The sequence below is a fragment of the Poecilia formosa genome, unplaced genomic scaffold (assembly GCF_000485575.1).
Source record: "Poecilia formosa unplaced genomic scaffold, Poecilia_formosa-5.1.2 Scaffold25, whole genome shotgun sequence".
Lineage (NCBI taxonomy): Eukaryota > Metazoa > Chordata > Actinopteri > Cyprinodontiformes > Poeciliidae > Poecilia > Poecilia formosa.
Genome location: NW_006799964.1, coordinates 1496459 through 1522449, shown reverse-complemented (window position 1 = coordinate 1522449; position 25991 = coordinate 1496459). Strand labels below are relative to the sequence as shown.

The 25991-nt window shown below is 38.1% G+C and overlaps 3 protein-coding genes across 18 annotated transcripts in view; 1 reads left to right on the top strand and 2 right to left on the bottom strand.

Moving 5' to 3' along the window:
- frmd3 (FERM domain containing 3) overlaps positions 1 to 11536 on the bottom strand; it is a 48926-nt gene extending 37390 nt beyond the window's left edge. For 4 of the 12 annotated variants that reach the window (XM_016669492.1, XM_016669493.1, XM_016669496.1 and 1 more), the window contains exon 1: positions 10963 to 11534. In XM_016669492.1, coding sequence (XP_016524978.1) covers positions 10963 to 11067 — 105 coding nt within the window. In that variant the 5' untranslated portion in view covers positions 11068 to 11534. Of the gene's footprint in view, positions 1 to 10962 lie in introns of all 12 variants that reach the window. The other 8 variants (XM_016669494.1, XM_016669495.1, XM_007548084.2 and 5 more) reach the window with 4 other exon arrangements.
- Positions 11537 to 11826: 290 nt separating this feature from the next.
- On the top strand, positions 11827 to 16671 carry LOC103135394 (IDNK gluconokinase). 4 transcript variants are annotated; one of them, XM_016669431.1, is made up of 6 exons: positions 11827 to 12054; positions 12813 to 12873; positions 13242 to 13272; positions 13378 to 13464; positions 14837 to 14880; positions 15510 to 16671. In XM_016669431.1, the coding sequence occupies exons 2-6, from the start codon at positions 12836 to 12838 to the stop codon at positions 15853 to 15855; spliced, it is 546 nt and encodes a 181-aa protein (XP_016524917.1). In that variant the 5' UTR covers positions 11827 to 12054; positions 12813 to 12835; the 3' UTR covers positions 15856 to 16671. The 4 variants fall into 4 exon arrangements, with proteins under 4 accessions (XP_016524917.1, XP_007548141.1, XP_016524916.1 ...); XM_007548079.2 differs by having other exon boundaries at positions 11827 to 12050; positions 13242 to 13464; XM_016669430.1 differs by having other exon boundaries at positions 13242 to 13464.
- Positions 16672 to 19678: 3007 nt separating this feature from the next.
- LOC103135467 (ubiquilin-1) lies at positions 19679 to 25323 on the bottom strand. Of its 2 annotated transcripts, none has more exons than XM_007548204.2 (11): positions 25061 to 25322; positions 24801 to 24943; positions 23482 to 23606; positions 23115 to 23377; positions 22778 to 22945; positions 22544 to 22691; positions 22266 to 22387; positions 21856 to 21939; positions 21532 to 21647; positions 20727 to 20889; positions 19679 to 20162 (listed from the first exon to the last, which is right to left on the bottom strand). In XM_007548204.2, the coding sequence occupies exons 1-11, from the start codon at positions 25190 to 25192 to the stop codon at positions 20019 to 20021; spliced, it is 1608 nt and encodes a 535-aa protein (XP_007548266.1). In that variant the 5' UTR covers positions 25193 to 25322; the 3' UTR covers positions 19679 to 20018. The 2 variants fall into 2 exon arrangements, with proteins under 2 accessions (XP_007548266.1, XP_016524915.1); XM_016669429.1 differs by having other exon boundaries at positions 20080 to 20162; positions 20708 to 20889; positions 25061 to 25323.
- Between the last annotated feature and the right edge of the window lie 668 nt (positions 25324 to 25991).

Sequence of the window (25991 nt, the reverse complement as noted above, 5' to 3'; positions counted from 1 at the left end):
ACACACACACACACACACACACACACACACACACACACACACACACACACTTTAAACAGAGAAGCAGCGACGAGTGTGTTCAGCTTAGCAAAGGCAAAGTGCACTTTGACATCGGTTGGGTCCAAATCACTCTGTAGTTTTTTTTCTTGCTCGTGTAAAACAGCGCTGTCACGGCCAGCAGAGTCCACATGATGGCCAACAAGTGAGCAACAACTCTTCTAAAAGCATAAGAAAAATGCAACAGTCATCCTTTTTCTGTCCTGCTCAAGAAGGAGGCAATCGCAGGAATGCATAAGACAAACAACCATCCATCCACACACTCGCTCCTAAATTCACCGACTTACTCAGACATGCAGTTTTCTGGTTTGGCAAAGAAAGTCAGATCACTCGAAGAAAGCCATGCACACGCAACGTAGGATTAGGAGGAAAAACTTTTAGCAGCTTGGCCACAATTATAAAAATAAACTAACAATTATTTATTGATCATTTTTGTCAAAATGTATTGTCAACATAAGAAAACATCTGACAAAATCCAAGGATCTAAACTAAACTTGGTGCTCGACTTTTGTTTGACTAGAAAAAAATGCAACATTATACCTTTAATGTAATTTCTTTGTACGTAAATGATTGATTCACAAAGCTAATCTGCCAAAAGAAAAGAGGCCAAAATAGGCAAAAAACCAAGAACAACACAAAGAACGAAGGGGAAGCATATTTCTGAGGTGAGATTTTCAGAAGCTTCTGCTGTTTCTTTGTTAGCTCTTTCTGTCCTACATCTCACACAGCTGCATCTTTGTCCTGAATTTTGGTCATATGTAAAAATAAATGCATCATATTTCCATGCCTCTGATACTAAACCTTTTGTAATCTGATGCACCAGCATGACTGCGATCGAACCTTCGTACTAAAAGGTTAGTAAAATTAGAACTAAACCTTAAAAATGCCATTTCCATTTCTGATCTCCAGTACAACAAAATTTACCTGAGATACAAAAAAGTCAATTGCCAATGTCTCATGTTACACTATGCAGACATCCTGTCTGCAATGATGAAGAATCACTCACCTCAGCATCCATAGTGCTTGAAGTAGCTAAAACCTGACCCTTTTGATTTTGCTGCTAACAATGTATTGACCACTAGGGGGCATCAACAATGATCCACTGATCATATAATTTAAAAAAAAGGAAAATGTGATGCAGTAAAATGTAATTTATTCCATCCTGAAGAAGTGGACACATTTATGTTTTTTGTCTTTTGTGCTATTCCTGGCTTGTCCTAAATAATCTTTTTCAAAATTCTCAATCAGTTTACTGGTGTGTTTTGGATCATTGTAATATTACAGGCCCAGTTCTGTTGTATTTATTTTTGTATACATGATCTCACATTTTTCTCAAGCTCCCCCTGATACATTTTATTTTATGATGAGCTGATCAGGTGTTGCTGTCCCACATTATGACACCTCCATCTCTCACATCTGGCATGAGGTTCACTTTTTACCAAAATTCTGTTTATTTAGTTTATGGTGAACATGACTTCTGTTCTAGCGCTCATGAAATTTAAACTTGTCCAGTCACTTCCTCATTGGCATCAGTTACACAATAGCAAGAGTTTGCTGAGGGTCTATCTAATTGAAAAATTGTTGTTTCATTTCAGGTGTCTTTATTAAAATCAGTTTTAATACTTAAAACATACCCACTTCATGGCATTAAAAAAATACACTTTTACAGCTTCAAACTTTCAGCAGTACTTCATTTTCTCTCTGATTGGTTCGTCAAATGAGTTTTTCAGCAACAGCCTGTCAGTCTGCTAACGCTCAGTTGTGCAGAAAGGATAAATGCTGTTTGCATACACAACCTTTAAAGTCAGTGATTCATACACCTTCAATTAGCTGAGGAGACAGCGGAGACATCGAGCTGCAGACACCCCTTACGCTGTATATGAATAAATGAAGGAGTGATGCTACTGAGATGCTGTGCATATTCAACAAAAAAAAAGAGCACCTGGACCCTTCAACAGCTTTTTCTTAGATAAATGTAAATGATGTTGATTAAAAACACACTTTAACTGCAGCCATCTAACAGAGCTGAAATATATTTCTTTGACCAGATCCAGACTTAGTGACCACAAGAACTCCTACACTGGCAGGGTGCCTTGCCCCAGTTAAGCACTACTTGTTATTTAATCATTTTGCATGCCAGCTCAATTATGAGTGCTCCTTATCGACTGCTACACAGTTCATTTCATGACACGCCGAACCTAATTGGCCGAGCTGACACGCTTTGAGAGAGTAAGTGTAAAATTCCTGCCGAGTGGGGTTTGCGTTCGTGTCTGCAAACCCCGTAGGAATTGAATCAGAGGGGAGAGAAAAGAGAGTAAGTGTTTAAATACAGGGATATGTCCTGTTTAATACTGAATGCAAAGTAATTTAGAGTGTAGCAACTAAAAGAGATGAATACCAAACTGATTTATATTTATGTATACATTCACTGCTGCTGGTCTGCAGGGGAAAAAAAAGATTAAGAATGGAATTGGACCCATTTGCCAAGCTTTTCCCCAATTAGGTATTGGAATATACGAGCAGTCTTTTCTGCAAGTGTGGCAACATTCTTGTCCTACTGTTAAGAGTGCCAATATATCTAAAGCCACCAAACACATTAGGCTTGAAGCCAATGAACAGATCGATTTGGGGCCTTGATGAGGATATAACAGAGACAAATCGATGGGCTGGACGTGGAGTGGGCTGCTGGAAAAGCAGTGGAGTGTTTCAGTGCGCATAATAAGAGCTGAGGTAAAGGGATCACAGGTTTTTGGGATGAGAACTGTGTGTACTTTTTACTTCTTTTTTACAAGTACACATTGTCTTTTGTTTTAGTTTGGTCTTGTATTTACTGTACAGGCTTTATTCAATTTTTTTTTCTCGGTTTTGCATTTCAACAGAATTCGTAACCTTTACTCTTTTTTAGTTATGAATAAAATCCTCAAAATATTTTATTGGGATTTTATGTGACAGACCAACTACAAGTGGTGCATGATTGTGAAGAGGAAGAAAAAAAAATTATTAATACATTGGATTGAGCGATTATGAAAAAGCAATTTTCACATCCCGATTTTTTTATTTGATTTTGGTTTGGACTTTGACTAGACCATTTTAACACTGGGATATTCTTTGCTCAAAATCAGCTCTTTGTGGGCTGTATGTTCGAGTCCATTGCTGTCTCCATTTCTGACAGATTATTTTTCTCTCTGTGTAACATGTACAAATGTATTTGGTACAACTTGGCCAGGCGGCAACACAAAGCACTGAATAGTTTACAGGGAGATGTTCCTGGGTTTTATTCACAGTGAGAAGCTGTGAATTACATTTGTTGAGTTTGTTGAGTTTGCATGTTCTTTCCATACATGTATGGATTTTCTGTAAGGACTCTCATTTCTTGAGAACTAAAATATGCATGTAAGGTTGACTCTAAACTTTTCTTTCATATTAGTGTGTTTGTCTCAAATCACGATAAACTTTAACCTGTGGTACAGTTGATATGTACCAGAGCCCCTGCAATCCTGAATGGATGAACCAGGTATTGAAGATCGATGCATAGAAAATCTGGCATACCTATTAGGATTTAAAAGAACATCCTTGGTTGACATTTAAAACATTAGGTTTTACATTTAAACAATTAAATTAAATCTACTTTAAATTAGGTTTCTGTTGCCATTTTGCTGGCAACTCTCTACATCCCTTTGAGCGATAACAGTGACCTTGTCCCAGAGTGCAGGGAAAGAAACCAATGACCTTTTCATTGCCTGTCATGTTCTGAAGATGCTCATATTTACACACAGCATAGGCTCAAAGGCTTGCACAAATGAACCCACACGTGTGCTTTTGTAAAAGCATGTTGTTTGCGGCTCCAAACGCTGAATCTCATGGCTGTGCACACAAGCTAATCTGCTCACAGGAAGAGCTATAAATTATGAAATATGAAGCTGAAGCCGTTCACATTTAATGGAACATCGCCTCTCTCTGTAAAACTGGAAATTGAACAAAGTGTGACGATACCAACACGACTGCAGATGCAGCACTGACTGAACGCATGAAGCACTTTTTATTTCCAGCCATTTCAAAACTATGCCCACGCAAAGGAGGAACTGTGTGAAAAAAAAAGATTAAAAAAAAAAAAGATATGTTGTATACCATTAGGTTATTAGGAACTTTTTTTTGTTGGGGTAGAAGAAAATTATTCCCTCTCCTTGTATGTAGGTTTGTCACATGCAAAAAGAAAATGTTTGTGCTTTAATCTAGATAAAGGGACAAAATAAGTGCTCTGAAAACAATTTGTCCTTCAGATTTCCTTTGTTTCTGCCACATGTTTGAACATGTATGGAAAAAAAATCTGCTTTCTGATGCTGATGGTATTCTTCTTTCCCCCCTTACTTGTGCAAATAATAATTTCAAAACTCTTTGTCTGATGCTAGGATTGGTTTGATGGCCCAAAGTGTGTTTGACAAAATGAGAGAAGAAAAAAAACTGTAAAGAAGTAAATCATGTTTCATATCACTCTGTGTTTTTTGCAGTTCCTAAGTGTTTGTTCTGTAATTTAGAGACTTTAGGTCCAAAATATGTGGTTATAAGAAAGCGCAAAGGTCGTGAAACCATTTTGTCTCCTTCGCGAAATATGACAACAATACAAAACACTGCAAAAAGCACGATAAACTACACGATTGAGTACCTTCTACATTTGAAAAAATTTGTTTTTAAACACATTTAATCTCTGCAACGAGTTAATTACTACATTAAAAGACTACTTCATTAAAGTTGATGCGCTGTAGCTCATATTAGAGTCTCAAAAGAAACTGGTTTTTGTAAATGGACCCTAATGACACCTGCCTCCTTCTGCTATTTTTTTACACTGAGCTTTTTTATTCTTTGATGGCAATTTAAACAGTTTTTATTTTACATGTTTTTATTTTTTTATGTTTATTCTTTTCCTGCCCGTCTTCCATTACAAAAAAAAGGAAAAAAAAAACTGTGAGCTGGCGCGGCCTCATTTTGAATCCGTTTGATGTTTTAATCTACTTAATCTTTTTTTCCACAGCCACGCCATCACATTTCCTCTTCCTTTCCTTCATGGTGTCGATTTTCAGTGCCACTTTCTCCCAGCTACAATATACATATAACCCACATTATCTCTTATCAGCCTTCTAAGTTTTGTGCCCACTTGTGCTTCTGTTGACAAGTCGCTTCCTTAATTATACGGTGCCGCCTGATCTCTTGCTGCTTCCTGTTGTTTCGCGAGCAGCAGTCACAGAAAGGATTATTTCTCTTTAGTCATCTTGGGCAAAACATCAAAGAGATGCCGGCGAGTGGGATAAGAATAGAAAACTGATGCTATTTATAAATTGCTTCAAATAATGCCTGCAAGCTGAAACAAGTGCAGAGTGTTGGGTTTGTTCACAAACACACATCTCTTTGCCCAAACTGCAGAGACAGCATGACGCGATTCTATCATTTTAATGATTCCTTAAATAAACTGCGTTTATAATTTATTGCTGACTCATCTCAGATTATAATTTTAAAGTTGACACACTGAAATCCAATCATCTCTTCCACGGTGAATTAAGGTCTTTATGGAATAACTTTGATTGCTTTTAGAGCTTCGCTTGTCCTCAAACAACACACACACACACACACACACACACACACACACACACACACAAACACACTTTTTATCACTGACAGCTGACTGATGCTGGCCTCATGAAGAACAGTGATCTTCCTTAATTAAACATGATGTGTCACAGAGAAGCAGGAGAGAGCGAGGCAGCAAAAGGATAGATAATTGAGCAGAAAACGGTGGTCTGACGGGGATGAAGCTGGAAGTGGAGCAGAGGAGAAGTGGGGGGGCGGAACGGAAGAGAATAAAGTAGAAGAAGACACTGAAGGGACAGATGGGAGGATGAGAAGAAAGGGAGTGAGAGTGAAGGAGGGGGTGAAATGAGAGGAGGTCAGAGTGTATTGATCTTGACATGTCTCTCCTGCAGCGGGTTTGACCGAACACGGCCACAACACAAACATGAGGAACACACACTATGCATGAACAAACACACACATAAACACACACACATCTCCTCAGACTTCCTATCTGTCTTACTATTAAGCTCTGACCACAAACATACATTTGGAAGCAGATGTTTACATTAACTGAAGGAAACATAACACTTTCTGTCATGTTCTAAAATTAAATCAGACTAAGCTTCTCTTGTTTTTAAGCCCATTTATATAACCGCCATGATTTATATCCATAAAATTCATAGGAATGTTTAACCCTCACATACTGTTCAGGACAGAGATGGGCTCTGAGTTCAAGAAATCAACGTGGTTCAATGAAAAATGGTAAAAGAGTGTCTGTCATTGACCCAAGTTAAAGGAGTCCGGTATTTTGGAAGGCCATTCAGTGAGGAAGAAGTAATTGGCTCATAGAAAGAGAAAAAAAAATTGGACTACGGTTTATACAAACCTTAATGTCTGGAAACATGAAACTAAACTGTAAATATTTTACCATAATGGCTACTGGTGACCATGAAAAATGAAGAACCCTGTTCTAACTTTGAAGTATGAAGGTAACAACATCATATAAAGTGGAGGTGATTTTCTACAGGAGAAAGGCTGGCACACTTTACAAAACAAACATCAAGAAGAGAGAATGTTATGAGGAAATATTAAAGCAACATGCCAAAACTTCAGCCAGGAAGTCAAACCTTGAGCACAAACTGCTCTTATAACTGGTTAATGATCCAAAGCATTTTTTTTTTTGGAGTTGCCATCACAAAGTCCTGATCTCAGTCCCGCAGAGCTGAAAAGTTATGCATGAGCAAGGCTGGCTGCAAATCTGACTCAGTTTCTCCAATTCAGTCAAGAGCAATGGCCCAAAAATCCATAGATACCAAGTATCTTTGACACAAGTATACCTTAAAATACATTTTAACTTAATAATAAGAAAACATAAGTAAACTGACTTTAAATAAAATAAAACTTGCTGAAGTGAATAGCGCATAACTGTGAAAGTATGAAGAGACGGTGGTAGGACGCTTCACCTGGGCATGAATAACAGATTTAAACTTTTGTGTTATTCTAACCGTAATCTAATAAAACAAGACAAGCTCTTCTCTTTCCTTCCTTCCTTCTGACACTGCTTGGTAATCCTGTTAAGAACATGCTTTATTTCATTTCACTTCATTTCTTTTTCAAGGTTTTGTAGGACTGGTGTCTTTTACTCATTACTAACTAGAAAAGAGGAACAGTGGGAAGAGAAACAGAGAACATGCAGCAAAGGGCCAGAAATCCAACCCAGAGCGTCTGCCGTCAGTCACGTGAAACACCAGTTGAAATTCCTTCAATCTTGTATTCAAACTTGTATTCATAGAGGTTTGAATACAAGATTACATAAATAAATAAATTACGCAAAGATTCAAGCTTGATTCTTCTGCAATTTGTGTGTAAGTAAGTAATATGTTGGGAAAAATGTCTATTTAAGTCAAAATTCTTACTTGACATTTTTCTTTCCGCCACAGATATATTGGCTGGCAAAATAAGCTGTTTATGATTGTATTAAAGTTTTCTAAACAGAGTAGATAGCACTCTGTGTCAAAAAAAACCTTCAGATTTAATAATATTCAGTTAATTATAATAACTGTTGCATTTGAAGATAAGTATAAAAACCACGTTTTCCGTTAACTACAAGCCTGCCTCTTTCAAGCCATTTTCAGTATCATAATATCCTATCTAAAAGTTCTTTTAGACTAGTTATTTTTAAGATATTCAAAATAAAATAAGAACATTGCTGTAGTTTTTATGCTGGTCTGAATATGATGACTCTTAAGTTCAGTTTTTTGTTTTTTTTTTTGACTAGAAGATCTAAAAATCTCTAAAAGCCTTAAAAAGCTTTTAAATTATCTGCTGGATTTAGATGGAAGTAAAAATTTCGATTCAAATACCACTTTTGGTATAAGTCACCCAGCAGCTCAAGCCACGTTTTTGTACAATCTCCAGTCCCATCTGACTGGACATCGCAGTAGAAAACCAGTTTGGTCCAATATTTCTAAGTCTGAAAATTGGAGTGAACAAGTCAGACTCACTCCACGCACAATTTTCAAAATGCTAAATCTCATCCGATTCTTCTGATTCCATCTGTTTAATCTAGCGCTCCCACTGATATTTTATCCTGACCTACATACACAGCACAGCAGAATATATAAAATAAGACAGTCGATGACACTGTGGAGACAAAGGAAAACTAATTCCAGAGCCGATAGTCTTTACACAATAGAAAGAAGAGAAGTGCTGTTGAGCTGCAGAAGTGTACTGTGACGAGATCAGGATGTCATGAAATATGTAGGAAGGAGCAGCTTAGCACCGGAACACAAAGCCATTAAAGAAAGCCCAGGAAAATGCAGTCAGCTAGAAACGCACATGTCCATTTCTTGATAATTCAGACAAATGCTGGTTAAAAGCCCTAAGACCCATTTCGGAGTGCATTTCAGCATCTCCTGGTGAAAGTCCACACTTTCATGTTTTCTGATGCGAACACGCACCTTAGTACGTTTCTGAGTATTCAAAGAGACAAACACACAAGTGTTTTGGTGTTTTGTGAACACCAAAATCCGTGTCACATTCTGCTCCGTCCATTTCTGTTTGTGCATGAAATGCTGTTTTTTTTAATCATTGATTGGGTACATGCAGAGTATCACAAAGACGGTTAGCAGGACACGGAGCGAGGCTGTTTAGTCATCCGGAGTGAAACAACAATGCTGATGTTGGCAACTACTTCTGAGACAAAGTGCTGCACTTACAGATTGAGCCATTTACAAAAAAATAAAAATAGGCAACTGCGCCAAAAGATCTCGAAACATCAACCAGCAGCATGCACTTTCAAGGAAGTTTTTCAGTTTCACAAAACTTTAGATAAATGTTGAGGGCCTAAACGTTAATACCCTCAACAATTTTTCTCTTAGTTTTTCAGCCACTTTTTAGATCCCATTTGTCTGTTACTTGTACGGAAAGTTATTCATGCAGGCTGAAAAATATGCATTCCTACTGGCTACTATTTGCATAAATGTCATTTAGTAAGCTGTACATCAACTGCATGCTTTCTTCAGCCATCAAAAAGCTCCACTTGCAAAATTCTGTCAGGATATTTGGCAGCTGCTCTAGGCAGTGCTGACAGACTTTCTTTTAAAATGTTGTAGCCTGCTATATCTGTCCCACAACCAATTTTAATTATTTAGTTCTGCTGCTGAAACATCCTGTTGTGTCTTGTTTTAACTAGCTGTAAATTTGATGTAAGGGTGAATGATTTGGAGGAAGCTCTTCATCTTCATTATTACATTCACTTTGTACAATGTACAAGTAGCTGAAATCAGATCCCACAGCATGACACTGCCACCACCATGGATGACAGCTGATACAGTGCTGACTCCTACAATCAGTCTATTTGTGTTCTCTGACGAGAAGCCTTTTTGTCCAATTTAAACCTAGATGTCAATTTTGGAGCAGGTGCTTCTTTCTCAATCAGCAGGCAATGTGATGTAAAATGAACTTATGTTTGGTTTGAATTAATCATAAAATGACTGCTTGTCATAATTTAAACACAGACACATCAAAGATAGTTTCTGAATTAACAAAAAAGACTAACACTAAGCTTCTGGAATAACTTCAAACTCAAGAAAACTCTGCCAGACAAAAACAACAACAAAAAAAAGCAATTGTTCTACCATTTTTGGTAAGAAGAGACGACAAATATCCAGGCAGAATTAAGTCAGAAGGCTGATAGCTACACACAGTGCATGTTTTTTCTGCAGACATTTGATCAAATAATAGTTGGGATATTTCTGTATGCAATTTGATATGTGTATAATTTCAACCAATCTGTGATTAGAGAAAATTCATGAAAAATTCAAACTTGTACACCCAACTTTTGTTTTCTTATGTTTTATGTTGTTGAATCATTCCAGCTAGGAAAGAAAAGCAGCTCAAGGAAATAAGTACAATTACAAAATTTATGACATTTATGCTTACGATGAATGTAAGTAAACTTGTAAGCACCAGTGTTTGTTACCAGCTAATAACCAGACTTAAGGATAAAAACCCCTGATCTCAGCTGGAGATAAAAGCTGCAGTTCTGGAACATACTGCAACCTGAAACTAAATACTATCACTGGCCACACCTTAATTCGCTCGAATGCTTTCATACTGATGATTATCTTCCATGACTAACAGCTAAATTAGTGGAAGTGTACAGCAGTAGCAGGTAAGAAATTGAGTCAAATTAGATACAAATCTTGTGAACTCTCAGACGCCACAAGCAGCTGCATTTAGAATGGAAATAAACTGGAAATAAACTCAGATGAGATCCATATAACTTTAGTAGGAGAGAAATATAAAATAAATCAAATCCAAAGATTTATAACTTAAAACAAAACAAAGCAAAATTCATTTCTTCTGAGAGCTTTATGATCACTTTCTTAGTTTTAGTAGTAAAATGTATCGCATCTATGGGTGCCTAAATCACAGAAGTAAACACCAACATCAACCTTCCACTAATCCAACTTTATTTGGATATTTTAAATGAACAACCCTTAAATATTTACCATATTCCCCACCAAGCCCATGGAGCTCCATCGTGTCTTTGTTGACGATGAAGCAAAGTTCATTATAACTTCTCTCACTGTGACTCACATTAATATTTCTCATAACAAATGCATGTCTCCCTTTAGTATGTAGAGCAAAGAGAACCAGTCCACAGTAAATTACGGCATGCAAACTGCAGGAAGGATGCGCGCAAATGCTGTTCCTCCAAGTAAACATCATGATAGTGTTCACCATGAGGGTAGACTGTTACAGTCTTATTTTGCCTCTTGTCTCTGTGTACAAATAAAATTAATAGTAATATCAACAAGGTTTTCAGTCCTCTACCTGGATGGTGCAGGAGATCTCGGAGTCGTCCAGTAATCGGATCGTGCAGAGGACCTCCTGGTCCAAGGAGCGGATGCTGGGGCTGCGAAACCGGAGCATTTTCATTGTTGGGTCGGTGTCGGTTTCAGCTCCTCATGTCAGTGTCTCCAAGTGCGAAACAGATGCAAAAAAGAAAAAAAAAAACGTGTAAAAAACACACGGAGGGGTCACGCTTTACGCACGGCATAACATGTGTCCGTCTGGTCTCGTCACCCCTTGAGCCGCCCTTGGAGATGAATGGGTGGATGGATGAATGGATAGATGGATGGATAAGAGAATGGATGGATGCGACAGAGCGGGAGGGAGGAAGGAAGGATTGTGTCCGTCTGCTCTCTTTGTGGCCCGCTTATTGATCTCCAGGAGAGATGATGGCTTTTCTCCTCTCCCTCTCTCTCTCTCTCTCTCTCTCCGTCTGGTTTAACCCTGCTTCCGCTGTGTGTGTCCATCAAATTTCAGCTCCATCACTTTGTTTATGCTGACGATTCAGGTGAATTCGCTGCAGTAAAATCTGACAGCTGCACTCAGATTTCCAAACAATATTCTAAATAGCTCTCTTTATATAATGTGATTATATATTTCTTTGTAATTAAGTGCAATCACATATATTTTATAGAATAAAACAATAATACAATATTAATAATTAATTACTTAATTTACATGTATTCTTACATTTTATTTTATTTTAAGCCTTTCTGGTCCAAACTCCCTAAATTGCCCGCAATAATGACGTCAAGGCCAGCTTAGACGCCCCTCTTTATTTTGATGTAACGCGAGTCGAGGACCCTGTACCTTTAAATTGTCAACGTAAGCGGCGTGCGTCATTACGTATCAAAACAACTCGTGGCCACGGTCCAAGCGCTTTCGGAGCTGCAGTAATGCGTTTGTTGGGTTATCTTGCTGAGCCCTGAGTCGTTGTACCCTCTCAGAGTTTTACAGACACTAACAAATAAAGTGGGGCGTTTGTCAGCAGGGTTTCTCCATTTATTGTTTTGCTGCTGCTGTGACAGAAGCTACGGAAACAGCATCTGTTCAGTCACTGTAGGCTAACGGTGAGTCGGTATACAGTGTGCAGTTGTTTGGACCGCTTGCAAAGATGCATAAAAAGGCTTGAACTAATTTCGGCAGCATTTTATGTTGTTGGAGAATCCTACACTAAAAAAATAGGACAGTTTTACATCGCAGTTACGGGTAGCTACCCCTTCTGTCAGCACTTTTTACAACAGGACAGCATTCAGTGTTAACATTTCACAAGACTGGAGAATAACAAGTGGGGGACTTTTTCTCTCCAACAGTCATATTCTTCCTTCTCTTCTGCTCATCCTACAAACTTTAATATGATTTATTATTCAAAAGTATTTAAAAGAGTTCATGATACATTGCTCTTCTACCGAGGTACTTTAAAACCAAAACAGGCCCTCAGCACCACAAATCCTCCACCATACTTTACAGTGGGCATGAGATCATTTTCCACATATTTGACCTTGAAATTGGCATTTGTGGCTTTACATATTAATACCACAACATAACAGCATGGTTTTACTAGACATTTTCTAGACAAGCTGATCAATTTAAAAAAGTTAAATATAGCATAAAAATAGTTTCATTTATTTTGCAGTTAAGTGTAGCAATGACTGAGGAACCACTGATTTTATATAAAACTATTCTGTTTTTTTTTCAGTGTAAGAAAATGTTACTTCAATAAAAAAAATATATTCATTTTAAAACTGTGGTATTAATTTGGTTGCTAGAAGGATCTGTAACCTTCTACACTTGATTATGCAGTATTTGATTTGTTGTATCATTTGTTTTAGCACTTCTGAACGTCACAGACAAAATGATCTACGTCATAATGGGAGTCTCGGGTTGTGGAAAGTACGTATGTGTTCTTATAGGGTTCACTAACTATTGTTCTTTAAAAATCTGTGATTTTTGATATATGAATTTAACAAAGTAGCTTATGGAGTGATACATTTAATAAATAATCCAACCTTTATTTGAAGTATTGTCATTCACTTCAAATCACTCCACCCTGAAAACAGGATGACTGTATTTTCAATTCAGTATTTTCTGTATTTTCCACCATTCTGAAATTAGGTTTATTAACGTTGCACTGTCTGATTTCCAGCAGTTATTTGTCTGCCTAATACAGAAAAGTATTGTGAACATTAGTTTAATAAGTTAGCTCATTTTTGTCTGTTTTTCTTTCTTGTTTTTTTCTTTTTTTTTTTTTGGGAAAACAGAACCAGTTTGGGGACATTCCTTTCTGAAAGGGTAAAAACTTGGACGGCTCACTACCCAAACACAACACTCTCTGCTGGCGTTATGTTCATACGGAAGGACATTTATACTGACCTTGTCATGCATGGTTCTCCTCAGCTTGGCTGGCCCTTCTATGAAGGCGACAACTTCCACCCGCAGGAGAACATTGAGAAGATGGCTCGTGGAGAACCGCTCACAGACCAGGTCAGCCCAGGAGTCTGCACGCGTGTGTTTGTGTGCATTTTTATTTTTTTTATTACACCCATCAGTTACAGAAACTGATTTTGTCATAAACATTGGGGACCTCTGTAGCTTTGTCAGGACAACGCAATTAAAATGGTATAACATGACAACAGTGTATACCTTGCTACAAATGTTTCCACACAAACAATGTCCTGTAGGTTTTCATGTCAGCTTTAGTTAACGTGTAAATTATTACCAGAGTTCAGTTCACGATTAAATTATTCTCCTAAACCACAACAAAGCTTGACAACTGGATTGACAACTGAATCGCACTTGTATTTCCAGACTCTTCTACCCATTTCATAAAACTCTGGATGCACCGTTATAAGAAATTTGGGCCAACTGCAGATATTAATATTGACGTTATGGCTTATAACCAGTATTTATATATATTTTCCCTACTCTTACAAAAAACGACCACCCCGTTTCCATTGCTTCTCTGCTTCAGTGAAACGCCCCACAGTCTTATAATACTTTATTCTTTCTTTGAGTCGAAAGAAAGAATCCTCTCGCCATTGTCTCCTTCCCTCACCCCTCCTGTCATTTTCTCCTTTTTTCTTTGTGTCCGTTCTTCTTTCCTTCCCGGCAGAGAGAATCTGGCAGCATTTGGCGCCATTTTGCTGTTTGGTGACAGATGATAACCTCCCACGCAGGGGTTTACTCTGAAGGCTGCGGAGGAATACCTCCGTCCAACACATGCCGCCATGATTCAGTGACAGTCAACAGTTGGCAGATTGAGATTAAATGATGGAGCAAAGCAGAAATGTAAATAAAGGATTACTGTCAGGCTTTCGTGACAACAAGCCTTTCATTCTGGTGTTAGTTGGCAGAATGAGGCTGGCATAAACAAAATGAGTCGAAGCCAGGACCTAAAGGTGTGAGACTCTGTTATGGAGCTCATTGATCTCAGATCTCACTGTCTCTGCCTGATTTGTTTGCTTGAGTTTTATTAACATCACCTAAACAAGTTTTATGTGTTGGAGTGTCTTTAAAACGAGCCCTTAGTGTGAATGAACGTATTGAGATTTCTGCTGCTTTACAGTTACAGATGTTACATTAGTTAATTTTATTTCTTAGTTCTCAAAGGAATATTACTTGTTTTCAATTTGCTTACAAAAAAAAAATCTGTCTGGCACTGTAAAAGTTCTCAGACTTTTTACCTAATATCTGACCTAATTACATAAAATAACTAACCCATTTTTTCTTAAAATATGTTTAGGATTTATATTTATTACCTAAAATTAACTCTATATATTTTAGAGTTAATCGAATTAAACTTCAAATCAGTTCATTGAACTGAAAACATCTTAATTTATTATTTCTTGTCTTTCAGGACAGACTTCCTTGGCTTCTCAGACTACATGAAGTCATTGAGAGGTGAGAACCACACAGAGACTCACAAATATTCTCTTTTATGACATCGGTTCACACCCGTACTACTACTAACATATTTTAGATCAAATCTAACTGCATCCTTAACGTTATAGACTCTTTGGACTATTGTATGCAGCAATGAAATACCTGATATTTCTACTGATGGAAGCAAGCCAGATTCAGTTTTACAAATCTCAAAAGCATAGCGGTGAGGTAGGAAGAAGCAGACATAAAAATATTCAGAAAGATCAAAAAATATCAAAAATGGGTTTGAAAATTAAGCTGAAAACCGCAGCGACTGGGAAGGGAGTTTGGGGGAGTAAAAGCAGATTTAGAGAGAGAGAGAGAGAGAGAGAGAGTGAGGAGAAGAAGTGAAGATGTTAAAATGCCTCCGGTGACATCAAAGACGGCTTCTCCTGGGCACCCATACGCCCTTTTTTTTTTTTTTCCCACCGCCTGCTCATCGTTGTGCTGCTTTTTTTTCTCCATCCGCTCCGTCGCTTTGTGACCAAAGTAAACTTTGACATTTTAGTTCATTCCTCACTTTAAAAATATTAATAACCATGCAGTATATCAGGGGAAGTCTCTGACATTTCAATATTTAAATTTCTGTTCATGTTTTCCCGACACAGAGAAAGGTCTTCAGGCTCAGACGCTCTTTTAGCGTGTTCAGCTCTGAAGCGCCTCTACCGGCAGATCCTCCTCCACGGCGCCACGGCGGTGGCACCGACCAGTAGCGCCTCACTTCCCTCCTCTCCAGAGGTCTTCTTCCTCTACCTGCATGGCGACTACGATCTCATTCACCAGAGGATGGTGGCCCGACAGGGACATTACATGAAGGCAGATCTGCTGCGCTCCCAGTTTGATATTTTGGAGCCTCCGTCAGACGAGGAGAACGCGCTCACCCTGGACATCAGGAAAAGCCGGAACGAGATGATCCTGGAAGTAGAGAAGCACATTGAGAGTCTGAAGTTGTGAAGCGGGAATCGTGGCAAATGAATTTGAACAGTACGCGGTGAATTACTTGAGTGATTCTTACCCATTTTTTCATGGGTAAATGAACTGAACTTTTGCTTTATTGCCCTGAAAAGACCCTCAAATCCAGATGTCTTAAATGTTTCATACGAGTAATAAGCACATTATTTGCTACACAGCAATAACTCTTTATGATCATTTTCCTCTTCTTTTAACCTATTTCATTTTCAGCAAATGAAGTCCAGAATGTATTCCTGTGTGTTGTTATATGCGTTTTTCTCCCCGAAAGAAATAATATTTTTTATAATAAATTGTCTTTTTCTGGGAATCAACAAGATGATAGAAGTTTACCTTATGATCACATACCTGCTCACTAAGTGCATTCCTTGAAGATTTTCTCACAATAAGTAAAAGGATCAGAAGTAAAATGTTTTCAAGATTATACAAAGTTAAAATGTATGCAAAGTTAAGAGTGAAATTATTCATACTTCTGGCAGATTTAAGTTTAAAGTAATATTTTAATTTTGCCAACTTGTTTCTTCTCACTGGAGGTAATCTTAATCTTTTTAGAGCGACTGGATTAAATCTGATTGGGAATCTGTGAAGGGAGCTGAAGATTAGGGTGATGACAAGGAGCCCTTCCACTTTCAAACATTTGGAGCTCAGATAGAAAAAAATCTGCCTCTCAGCAGTTATAAGGAGAGTTTGATTGCTGTAATGCCTATAAAGATTTTGCCTTTGATTATTGAGAAGGGAGCTGATTATTAAACATTTATTTTTTTATTATATGCAAATGCGCAAATAAAAACACTTGTTTTATTCTTTTGGGTACGTCTGCTCCACTTCCTACCAGAAACAAACGACTTGGTTGAATGAATGTTAAACCTATAGGTTGTCTGAAACCTTCCAGGTTTAGCTGGAGGGATTCTCGGCTTTGCAGCAGGTTCAGCCTCAGGCGTCTGCCGACTTGGTACAGATGATTTGGGGGATTTTTGCTGCCGTTTTTCTAAAGCCCAGTCCAGTTTTAAAGAAACGTTCTACCTTAGATGAGCACCAAGAAGCTTTACTCTAGTATTACTTCAGGATAACGTCCTAATCTGTGTCCATGTATTAAAGCTGAGAAAGGCAAAGTTTTTCCCCTTCTGCCTAAAATGGGGAATCTTTGTTATTCTGTGCAGTTAAAATGTTTGAAACCTCAAAAGATCTGAATCAAACCTGTTGAGGTTTAATGCTCGTATGTCCTGATCCGTCCTGGTTTAACCACAAAGCTGATTGAGTCCGACGTAAGTAACTTTAATTCTTACAGATTCCATACATTTTAAGATTTTTAGAGAAGTTCAGAGGTTCTTGACCATCTCGTTAATTACAATGTAGAAGTTCACACTTTGCAGGATGGGAAATCATTAAACACAGGTCTCTACTAGACATCTTTCTCATTTGAATTATTTGATCAAAATTTTAAAATTTACACGACGTTCGTTTTAAAATATATATTTTAGAGTTAATCGAATTAAACTTCAAATCTGTTGTCAGAAAGTTAAGAGAATTAAATCTCAAATATTTGTTCTAATTTCCACTGGAAAGCGTTTCAAATAAACAGCAAGTTCATCTTTTTGAAGATGAACATCAAAAAGCAGCAACCAAATTTTGAAGGTGCATTCCTCACATTTAATAAGACCAAAGACGACTGCAGATTCAAAGCACACAGGTGAACGGCAAGTTTCTGTCTTCTCGCTAGCAAGTCGAAACTTTGTAACCTCATTTGTCAGGTCTGCTGGTATCTTCAGAAGACACACTCTGAGCGAGAGAGCGCTCCACTCCATACTGAAGAGCTGTTTCTGTGCCATGACTCATCTTCAAACCTCAACTTGAATATTTTTGGAGCTTCTAATCCAGAAAACCCCCTCAGCTACTCCTATATCTCTCACCCTCACACAGCTGGAGATTAAACCCCCTCCGTCTGGCAGCCATAGAGAAACTCAGGCAGGTTGTCAAGTGGAGAACACACACACACGCAGGCGTGTGTGTCGAGAACGCGTCGAGAACGCGTCATGCTTGTCAGGAAGCTGAAGATCTCAGAGTGACTCTTGCACATTTAGGATACACTTTAGGTAGACATCAACTTTTATTGTTAAACAAAATAAGGTTGCTTCTAAAGGTGGCATTAAAATGCGTTTTGTATGTTTATTTAACCATTTAAACTGTGAAGTTAATGATTTCTAAATCAAGCAATGCAGATAAATATGAAGTTATTAATTAACCTGCAGTGCTGTTTAAATCCCAGACCAAAAGCAAAACCAAAAGGCAAACAAAACTGCCCTCTAGTGTTTAAAGTTAGAAGGTTTTCCAATCTGTAGAGATCACAACTTATCAAAAGTAGATATTTTCCGTAGCCTTTTCGGAAGCCAGACACAAAAGTTACTGCAGGTATTTTGAGAAAAAGTAAACAAAGTCACACAGCTACCGTAATACATTTACCTGTTCGGTTTTGAGTGACTGATTAAAACATTAAAATCAACCGTAAAACAACAAAAATACAGCTCTCTTTTTTTGGAAATAAAACAGGGATGTTATTTTGGAAACAACCCCTTGAGTTGATATTGGTTAAATAAGACTAACAGAACTGCAACAAATACAAGTATGTTTCAACTTCAGTTCTTTAAAATTTCATCAAAGGGAATGAAAGAATAAAGCTGGTAATGTTTGATGATGTGTTTAAGACAAAAAAACCCCCTGAAATATCTCGCAGTAACGCCGTTTTGAGAAGAATTACATTGTAAACAAAGTTATTTTTTTCCTTGTTGGACAAGAAAAATAAATACGTCAGAGCATGTTTTATTTAGAACGTTACATTTACTATTGTTTGGGAGGGATGTGTACATTTAATATCAATAAATATATTGACATTAAATACCAATTTTAACAACACTGAAATAAATATATTTATAAAAAAAAATCTATACAAACAGAAGAGAAGATATTTTAAAATAAATTAAAGTTCTGGTGTACCCCCAACATACCTTCCCGCTTAAAATGGCTCAAACTTTAGGCAGTTATCACATCAGGTGCACACAAGAGATCATTACTCATCAGCTTTTGAGTCTGCAAAGGGATTATTATTATTTTTTTTTTAAAGTCTCAAAATAATTAGAAATCAGCCACTTCAGTGTGTAGAAGACAGTCAGAAAGTTCAGGACATTAAAATGAACCAGTAACATGTTCAGGAGTGGCCATCCAAACAGGTTGGCCCTGAGAGCAGAGCACAAGATGCTCGAGGAAATCTCTCAAAGTGAGAAGTGGAGTAAAGAAGCTAAAGAAGCACCTCACAGAAGTTGTTTCAGCTAAAACAAGTAAGACTATTACGGTGTCCTAACTTTTTTCTCAGTTAGAAAACAAGTTTGTGTTTTGCTTAACGAGGGAAAACCATGTTCATTTTTATTAAGTGCAATTAAATATCTTTGTTTCTATTTGAATAAAGAACAGCTAAATGTCGACATGTGCACATTTGTTAAGAACCTGAATGTTTAGATAGCCACACCTGAGTCAGTCTGTGATTAACACATGTGAACAACCTGGGTGTGTCGGGACACGCATCACCACTTGTTGAGTTTGAGGTTTAATCTGTTAAGACTGTGAAGCATGCGTGAACTTACAGGACATCTGCCTGGGCGAGAGACGGTGACCAGGAGGCAGCAAAGCAAAGAGGCATCACCGTGTGCCAGACATTCATAATAAATCACCTGCTTTTAAATATTGATGCAGACGCTGTGAATCTACTGCACGTAGAGTAGAATCGAAGCATCAAAGCAGACAAAATGAAAGCTACTTTTTTTTTTTTCCTCCACTACAAACTCCTATTTTTCTGCTAAATAATTCATCTGGTTCCTATCAAACACTCGGTTTGTTTACTAAAATATGAATATGTGGTGTAGATCCCTGCCATAATTCAGTTAAATACTTTTTGTTATTTTCTCCTGTGAGTTCTGGTTTAGTCAGCGCCTATAATCTACATCTGCACTGTTGCTCGGTTGTGTTGGTGGATACATGTTTCTACCAGTGATTTATCACTATATTAGATGACACTTTGTGTTTAAATATGGCTTACAATTACATCTGCTTTTTTTTTTTTTTTTGTAATTCACTTGTTAATAACTGATAATTAATTGTTAAGGACTGAGCAGGTGTAGAGCAGAGGACAGGTCTCCTCCTGAGCTGATGAGGGCCTGAAGGTTTGCCTTTCTGTCCCTGAAGCCCATCGAGTTCATCTGCTGCAGCTCCTCCTGGAAATCCTCCTCTTCCTCATGACGGACCTGACAGGTAAATCAAAACCATTTGAAGTTCTTGTGACTGAATAACTACAATCTGTACTGTAATTTCTTAATGCAGTCTGAATGTTTTGTGACACAATGCATGTCTCTAAATCATTAATGCATTTTTACATTTTTGCACATTGTACATAGCGGAGTAAGGATGAAAGGAGTTATTATAACAGGCTTATTTGACCAATAATCTTGAAGAATTGTTTTGTTATTTTATTATCTCAATTTAAAAATGCTAACAACCAGAACAAGGAAACCGGTTGCATAGTTGAATTATGTAGCTGGTTGGAGTTGATGAATAGGGCAAACTGGATAAAAAAAACATCTGGGTTGCTCACACGAAATCTCATTAAAACATGTTAAGATCTGTGGTTGTTAACTGAAAAGAGGCATAAACATTTTTGGCGAGACATTGTAGAAACATCCATTTAGCAAATACTAACAGTTGCTAACAATAACATTTTGGTTATTTAAGGGACTTATGCTTTCTAATATTACAATTTTACACGTAAAAAGAGTTAAACAATTTTAGTCACCAGGGAATCAGTGAGTTACCCCATCGTTGGTGTTAGCCAGTGCCTTTAGCATCTGATGTACAAACTGCTCCTGCAGCTGCTGCTCTGTCAGTGGGGCGTCCTGAGGACGGCAGCCAGTCTGGTTGTTCAGGCTGGGATCAGATGGGTGCTGAGCAGAACCAGCACTGGTTCCAGGTCCCGCACTGCCAAAAAGATACATTGTTGAAAAAGGTCATTTCAGTTTCAGACTTTTATGTATATAAGACATGATCATTTAAATTAATGGATTACATAAATTAGGATAGATAAATAAGTCTAGCTTAGCTTTAAAATTAAATCAACTTACTAATTATGAATTGAAAATATATTTGTACCTACTTAAGTGGATGTTTATTTTTGACTTGCAATCAGACTTTAAGGTTTTCTTACAGAATACTAAAAACTTCAGAACAGTGACTCATAACAGGCTCTAACCAACTACTGAAATTCCAGTTTTCATATCAAAACTCTTTAAACATTTTACTTTCAAGGGAAGTAATAGAAATTGTAACGATATTTTCAGTTTCATTGCCTAAAAGAACAATGGACACATTTCTTCTTCTTTTTTTTCTTCTCTCGTATCAATGAGGGGGAAAAAATTGAAATACAAATAAACAAATTAAATGTACAAATTAAAGATGGAATTTAATACTTAGTGTGGAAAATTGAGACTTTTCAAGAATTGTTAAATTTGATCATTTTCTTTACAAGTTTTGAAGTTTTAGTGAAAACCCTCTTAATAAGACATCCGTTTTACTTTAGTAACTCATGTAGAACAAATGAAATGTTTAGACATTTTTGCTCACACTGTCATGAGGGAGGGAGTATCTGCAGCCAGAGTCTGCAGCCCCTGTTGGATCTGTAGCAAAGCCTCCATGGCTCTGGGGTTCAGCATCATGGACAGCAGCTCTCCATTCTGCATCTATAATGCATTGAACAATAATAAATAACATTTTTGAATCAGAGATAGCTGAATGTTGCATATGGCGGTATGGCAAGATCAAACTCTTTCCATACCACATCTATTTTAGTGACAAATAAATATTAATTACAAAAAAAAAAAAAATTTGGTATCTGTCAAAAATATGAAGAATATAATATTACAATAACCCTGGAGTGAATAAACAAACCTGCTTCAGAAAGAGAGGAATGTGCTGCCTCATCTGCTCCTGCAGCTGAACATTTCCTGAGAGCAAGGGATGGCTCAGCAGCATCTGAAGCAACAGGAAATACATCAGCACTGAAGTTTCTCAGCTCCTCAGGAGGAAGGAATGATTTCAAGTCATGGTTAAAAGAGCAATGTGTGGGGATTTAGTGACATCTAGTGGTGGAATTACATGTCACAGCTGGAAGAGGATAAATCTGGAATCATCTATGTTCTTGCATAAACGGTGGCAACCTGTTCTTTAAGTGGTGAAGGATAGAAAATGACTTATCCTAAAGTAACAACAGATAATAAATCTTTACTTTAAGTGAAAACAAAAAACAAAACAAAACTCCTCATCTTTGCAATATATCTATAGACCCATCCACGCATCACCTGTGCAGCAAAGTCCGGGTTCTGGCTGAGACAGTTCAGAACACAGTTGATGTGCGGCCCAGAGAGCAGAATCTCCGTCAGACCCGGACTGGCTGTGATCTCCTGCAGGAGCGACTGCAGACCTGAAGGCAGCAGCCACAGTATGTACATATATCACATTTCAGATATTTGATATTTAACCTTCTGAGAAATGCTCAGGACTGAATTGAGATTATGATTTCCTACAAATCATCCACACTTTATGCATAAGTTGACTGGATTCATGCACATTTTCTTACCTGCATTAAGAGAACCGGTAATGGGAGAAGCAGTCAGCTCTCTGAGGGAATCTGTGGAGTCAGGGGACGGAGGTGATGTTGGGCTGGTTCGTCCTCCTGGTCCCTGGTGACTCTCGCATGATGTAGTGAGTAATGGAAACATTGTTTTCTGAAAGACCAGAGGCACCAGAAGCAAACCTCTGATATAACCAATGAACTATGTGAAATATCCAATCGTGACCTTTATTGCTTTACCTGAGTCTGTTTAATATCCTGTTGCTGCATTTTTGCGTCATTTGTCTGAAAGACATGCAGAGCAGTGTTTGCAGGGTTATCCTGCACCATGGGCACGTTTTCTAAAGCTCCGTCTTCTTTTTGTATCACCTCTTCTGTCATTTCAGGCTCCCTGATGAGTCCCAGCGGCTGGAGAGGAACAAAGGGAGATGTGATGTTTGAGGCACACCACAAAGGAAGAGAATCTTTCCACATTTGAACTTATCTAAGTTTAAATGTGAAAGGTACAATAATAGAAATACCACTCAAACAACTTGCAAAAAAAAAACAAAAAACTGTACCTCAAACACACACTCACCTGCTCTATGGCATCTGGGTTGTTCAACATGTCCTCCACCTCAGGGTTTGTTGTCAGGAGCTGTTGAATTTGAGGATTCGACGGAGAGCGTTGTCCTGTTAGCGGAGGGCTGGAGGTGCAGAGGGCATTCTGCACCAGTGGGCTGGCCAGAACACGGTGCATCAGTTCTGGGTCACTCGGTAACTCGCTCTCCATTTGGCTCCAGAGGGCAGTAAGAAAGCTGGATCTGCTGTTTTCCGAGCCGAGACTGTCCAAACCCTCGGCTGAGACAAGACGGAACGAGAAAAAGACAGAAGGACTTGAAAACACTGGAGAGCAGGGGGGGGGGTAGATGACTGGAGAGACATGAATGTTTGACAGGTTTTACCTGAGCAGAGTGGAGAGGTGGGAGTTGGTGTTTGGTTGGGCTCTGGGTCAGGAACAGCTTTTAGCTCTGACCCAACAGGTTCTGAAACTGGATCACTGGAGGTCCGAGCCGATGAAGGTTCAGGCCTGAGAAAAACGAACTGAGTTTATACTTAAACCTGATGTATGTACTGAAAAGCCCGTCTTATAAAAATCATTTCAGTGAAGCAGTTATCCAGTAAAAATCTGCTTGTTTGGGGACAAAAAACCCCCCATTAATAACCAATTAGATCTAATAAAAATTATTTATTGTCGTCTTATTTGCCAGAATAAAAATAAAATAACATTTCAGTCGTGCTCTGCCCACACACGGTCAACAAATTTCAGATAACAGGACGATGTCTTGAAAAGAATCAGTTTCCCATTCAGAATCAGAGTGACTCATTTTAAGAGCCTTTTCCGATGTGTTCTTCAAATCTGAGTGCGCCTGCTTATTTCAAATTTGATTCATTTTGTTTGGTTATGTCCCAAATTTCTTCAATGTAAAAATGGACTGCGTCAAGTCGTGTGAGAAAATATCTTGGCCCGCTTGTTAAATCATGATTTAACTGTAACAACTTTTCTGAAGAATTAAGAAAACATTTACCGTAAATAAAACTTGCATGACGACAAGAAGTAGGCAAAAGAATCTGAAAAAGCGATGCATCAAATCTCAATCAAAAGAAATTCAAGAGTATCGGTCCAGCGTACACAGCACTTAAAGAAATTACAACATTCTGACAGTAGGCTCTTGTTAAGCTAAGTGCACTCCTGCATTGTCATTTATTTCTCCAAAATGCATGAACATTTTGGAGACGGTGAAGTGATTTGGAGCTGCTTTTCGGCTTCAGGACCTGGACGACCTGCATAACTGATGGCTAATGCCAAGTGTGGCACAACTACTGGTTATTTTATGGAGTGTATGCTTCTTAGATTTGAAATAAAATCCTTTATTTCAAGGCTCTGTGCTCACGTTCAGACAAAAAGATGCTCTGGGTGATGAGCCATACAGGCACATATGAAAAACCCTGACAGATTAGTCTGACAAGTCAAGGCATTGAACGTCTTAAGAGTATCGAGCGAACAGTGTTTTACAAAGGAAGAGTCGCCTCCACCCTGCACTGCAACAATAAATTACAACCGAAACACCGCAGATACACCATCTTAGCTTATCGACGTCTTTAAAACACTTGTAATTGTTTTATTTTGTAAAATCGCTACAAATTTGTCATCCATTATGTATTTCATAATATAAATATAACTTTTCATCACTGATGTACCGATCGTCGCTGCGCTTCATACCTTCGGATCACGCAGAGGCTGATCGATCCTTTCTGTTCTGTAAGGTGACTCATGAGTTCTGCCTCCCTGAGGACCCGTCCGGAGAGGAGCAGCACCAGCTGCTCTGCTGGGACACGCAGCCGCTCTGACAGACACCGTTTCAGCTGTGCGCACACACAAAAACACACACACACGCCAAAGCAATGACAGCTGAGTTTGAGGATTGCACTAGGCCCTAGGATTGCACTGCAGACGACAGAAACAGTTTCCAGCTTCCCGACCTGTGTGACGGTGCAGTTTCCTCTGACGGTGAAGGTTCTGCCCTCCGAGGCGCTTCTGAGGACGACGTGGGTCCTGTCCGACCTGAGGGGGGTTTCAGGGTTTACATGTTTATCTTTCACTGAGTCCGACATCTCATATTTGTTCGGGCATAGGATAAAAGGCAGACCTAGAGCAGTCGTCTCAGAGTGGAGGAGTGTGTGTGTTTGTGTGTGTGTGGATGACTCGGCAGAAGGTTGTGAATATGTGGGCCAGCTGGAACTGCACAGTCAGGGCTGTACTCTCCCTATGTGAGCAGCTTTTATTAAACCCTAATCAACTTAAGAAATGTAAAGAGTACCTGGAAATGCTTAATAGCAAAAGATTTTACCTTTACATTCTCTGTCAAAAATTAAACATAAAATTTTTAACAAACCATTACACTTTTACAAGAATACAGAACATTTTTTTTTACTAGTTGGTCTCAATGAAAAAGCTCGCTGTTCTATCATTAGTTTTTGTCTTTAATTTCTTTTTTTGACTCTATTTTTAATTAGGAGGATATTTATGTTAAAAAAAACTTCATAAACTCTAAGTACTTAATTTAATTCTTCGGGTTTCTCTGGTTTGCCCGTTAAAGTTGGAAATCCTGACCTCATAATCTAACATGGCTGCTTTGCATACAAAACTTGGTGACAACAGCGGTAGAAGAAAATGTTTTAAATAAGCTTAAAAATTGTATTTCAATAAATCCTTCACATTACCTTTGTGAATGTGTCAGTCATGTTATAAACTATGAAATGAAGAGAAATAAATTTTTACCAGCACTCATTACTGGTTCACTTCCATCCGCTTTAGTTCAAAATAGGAGTTTTAAAAATCTTTTCTCTGCAATTAATAGACACCAGTGTTTCTCCTGAGTATCATTAGACGACTCTCAATATCATGAGTGTT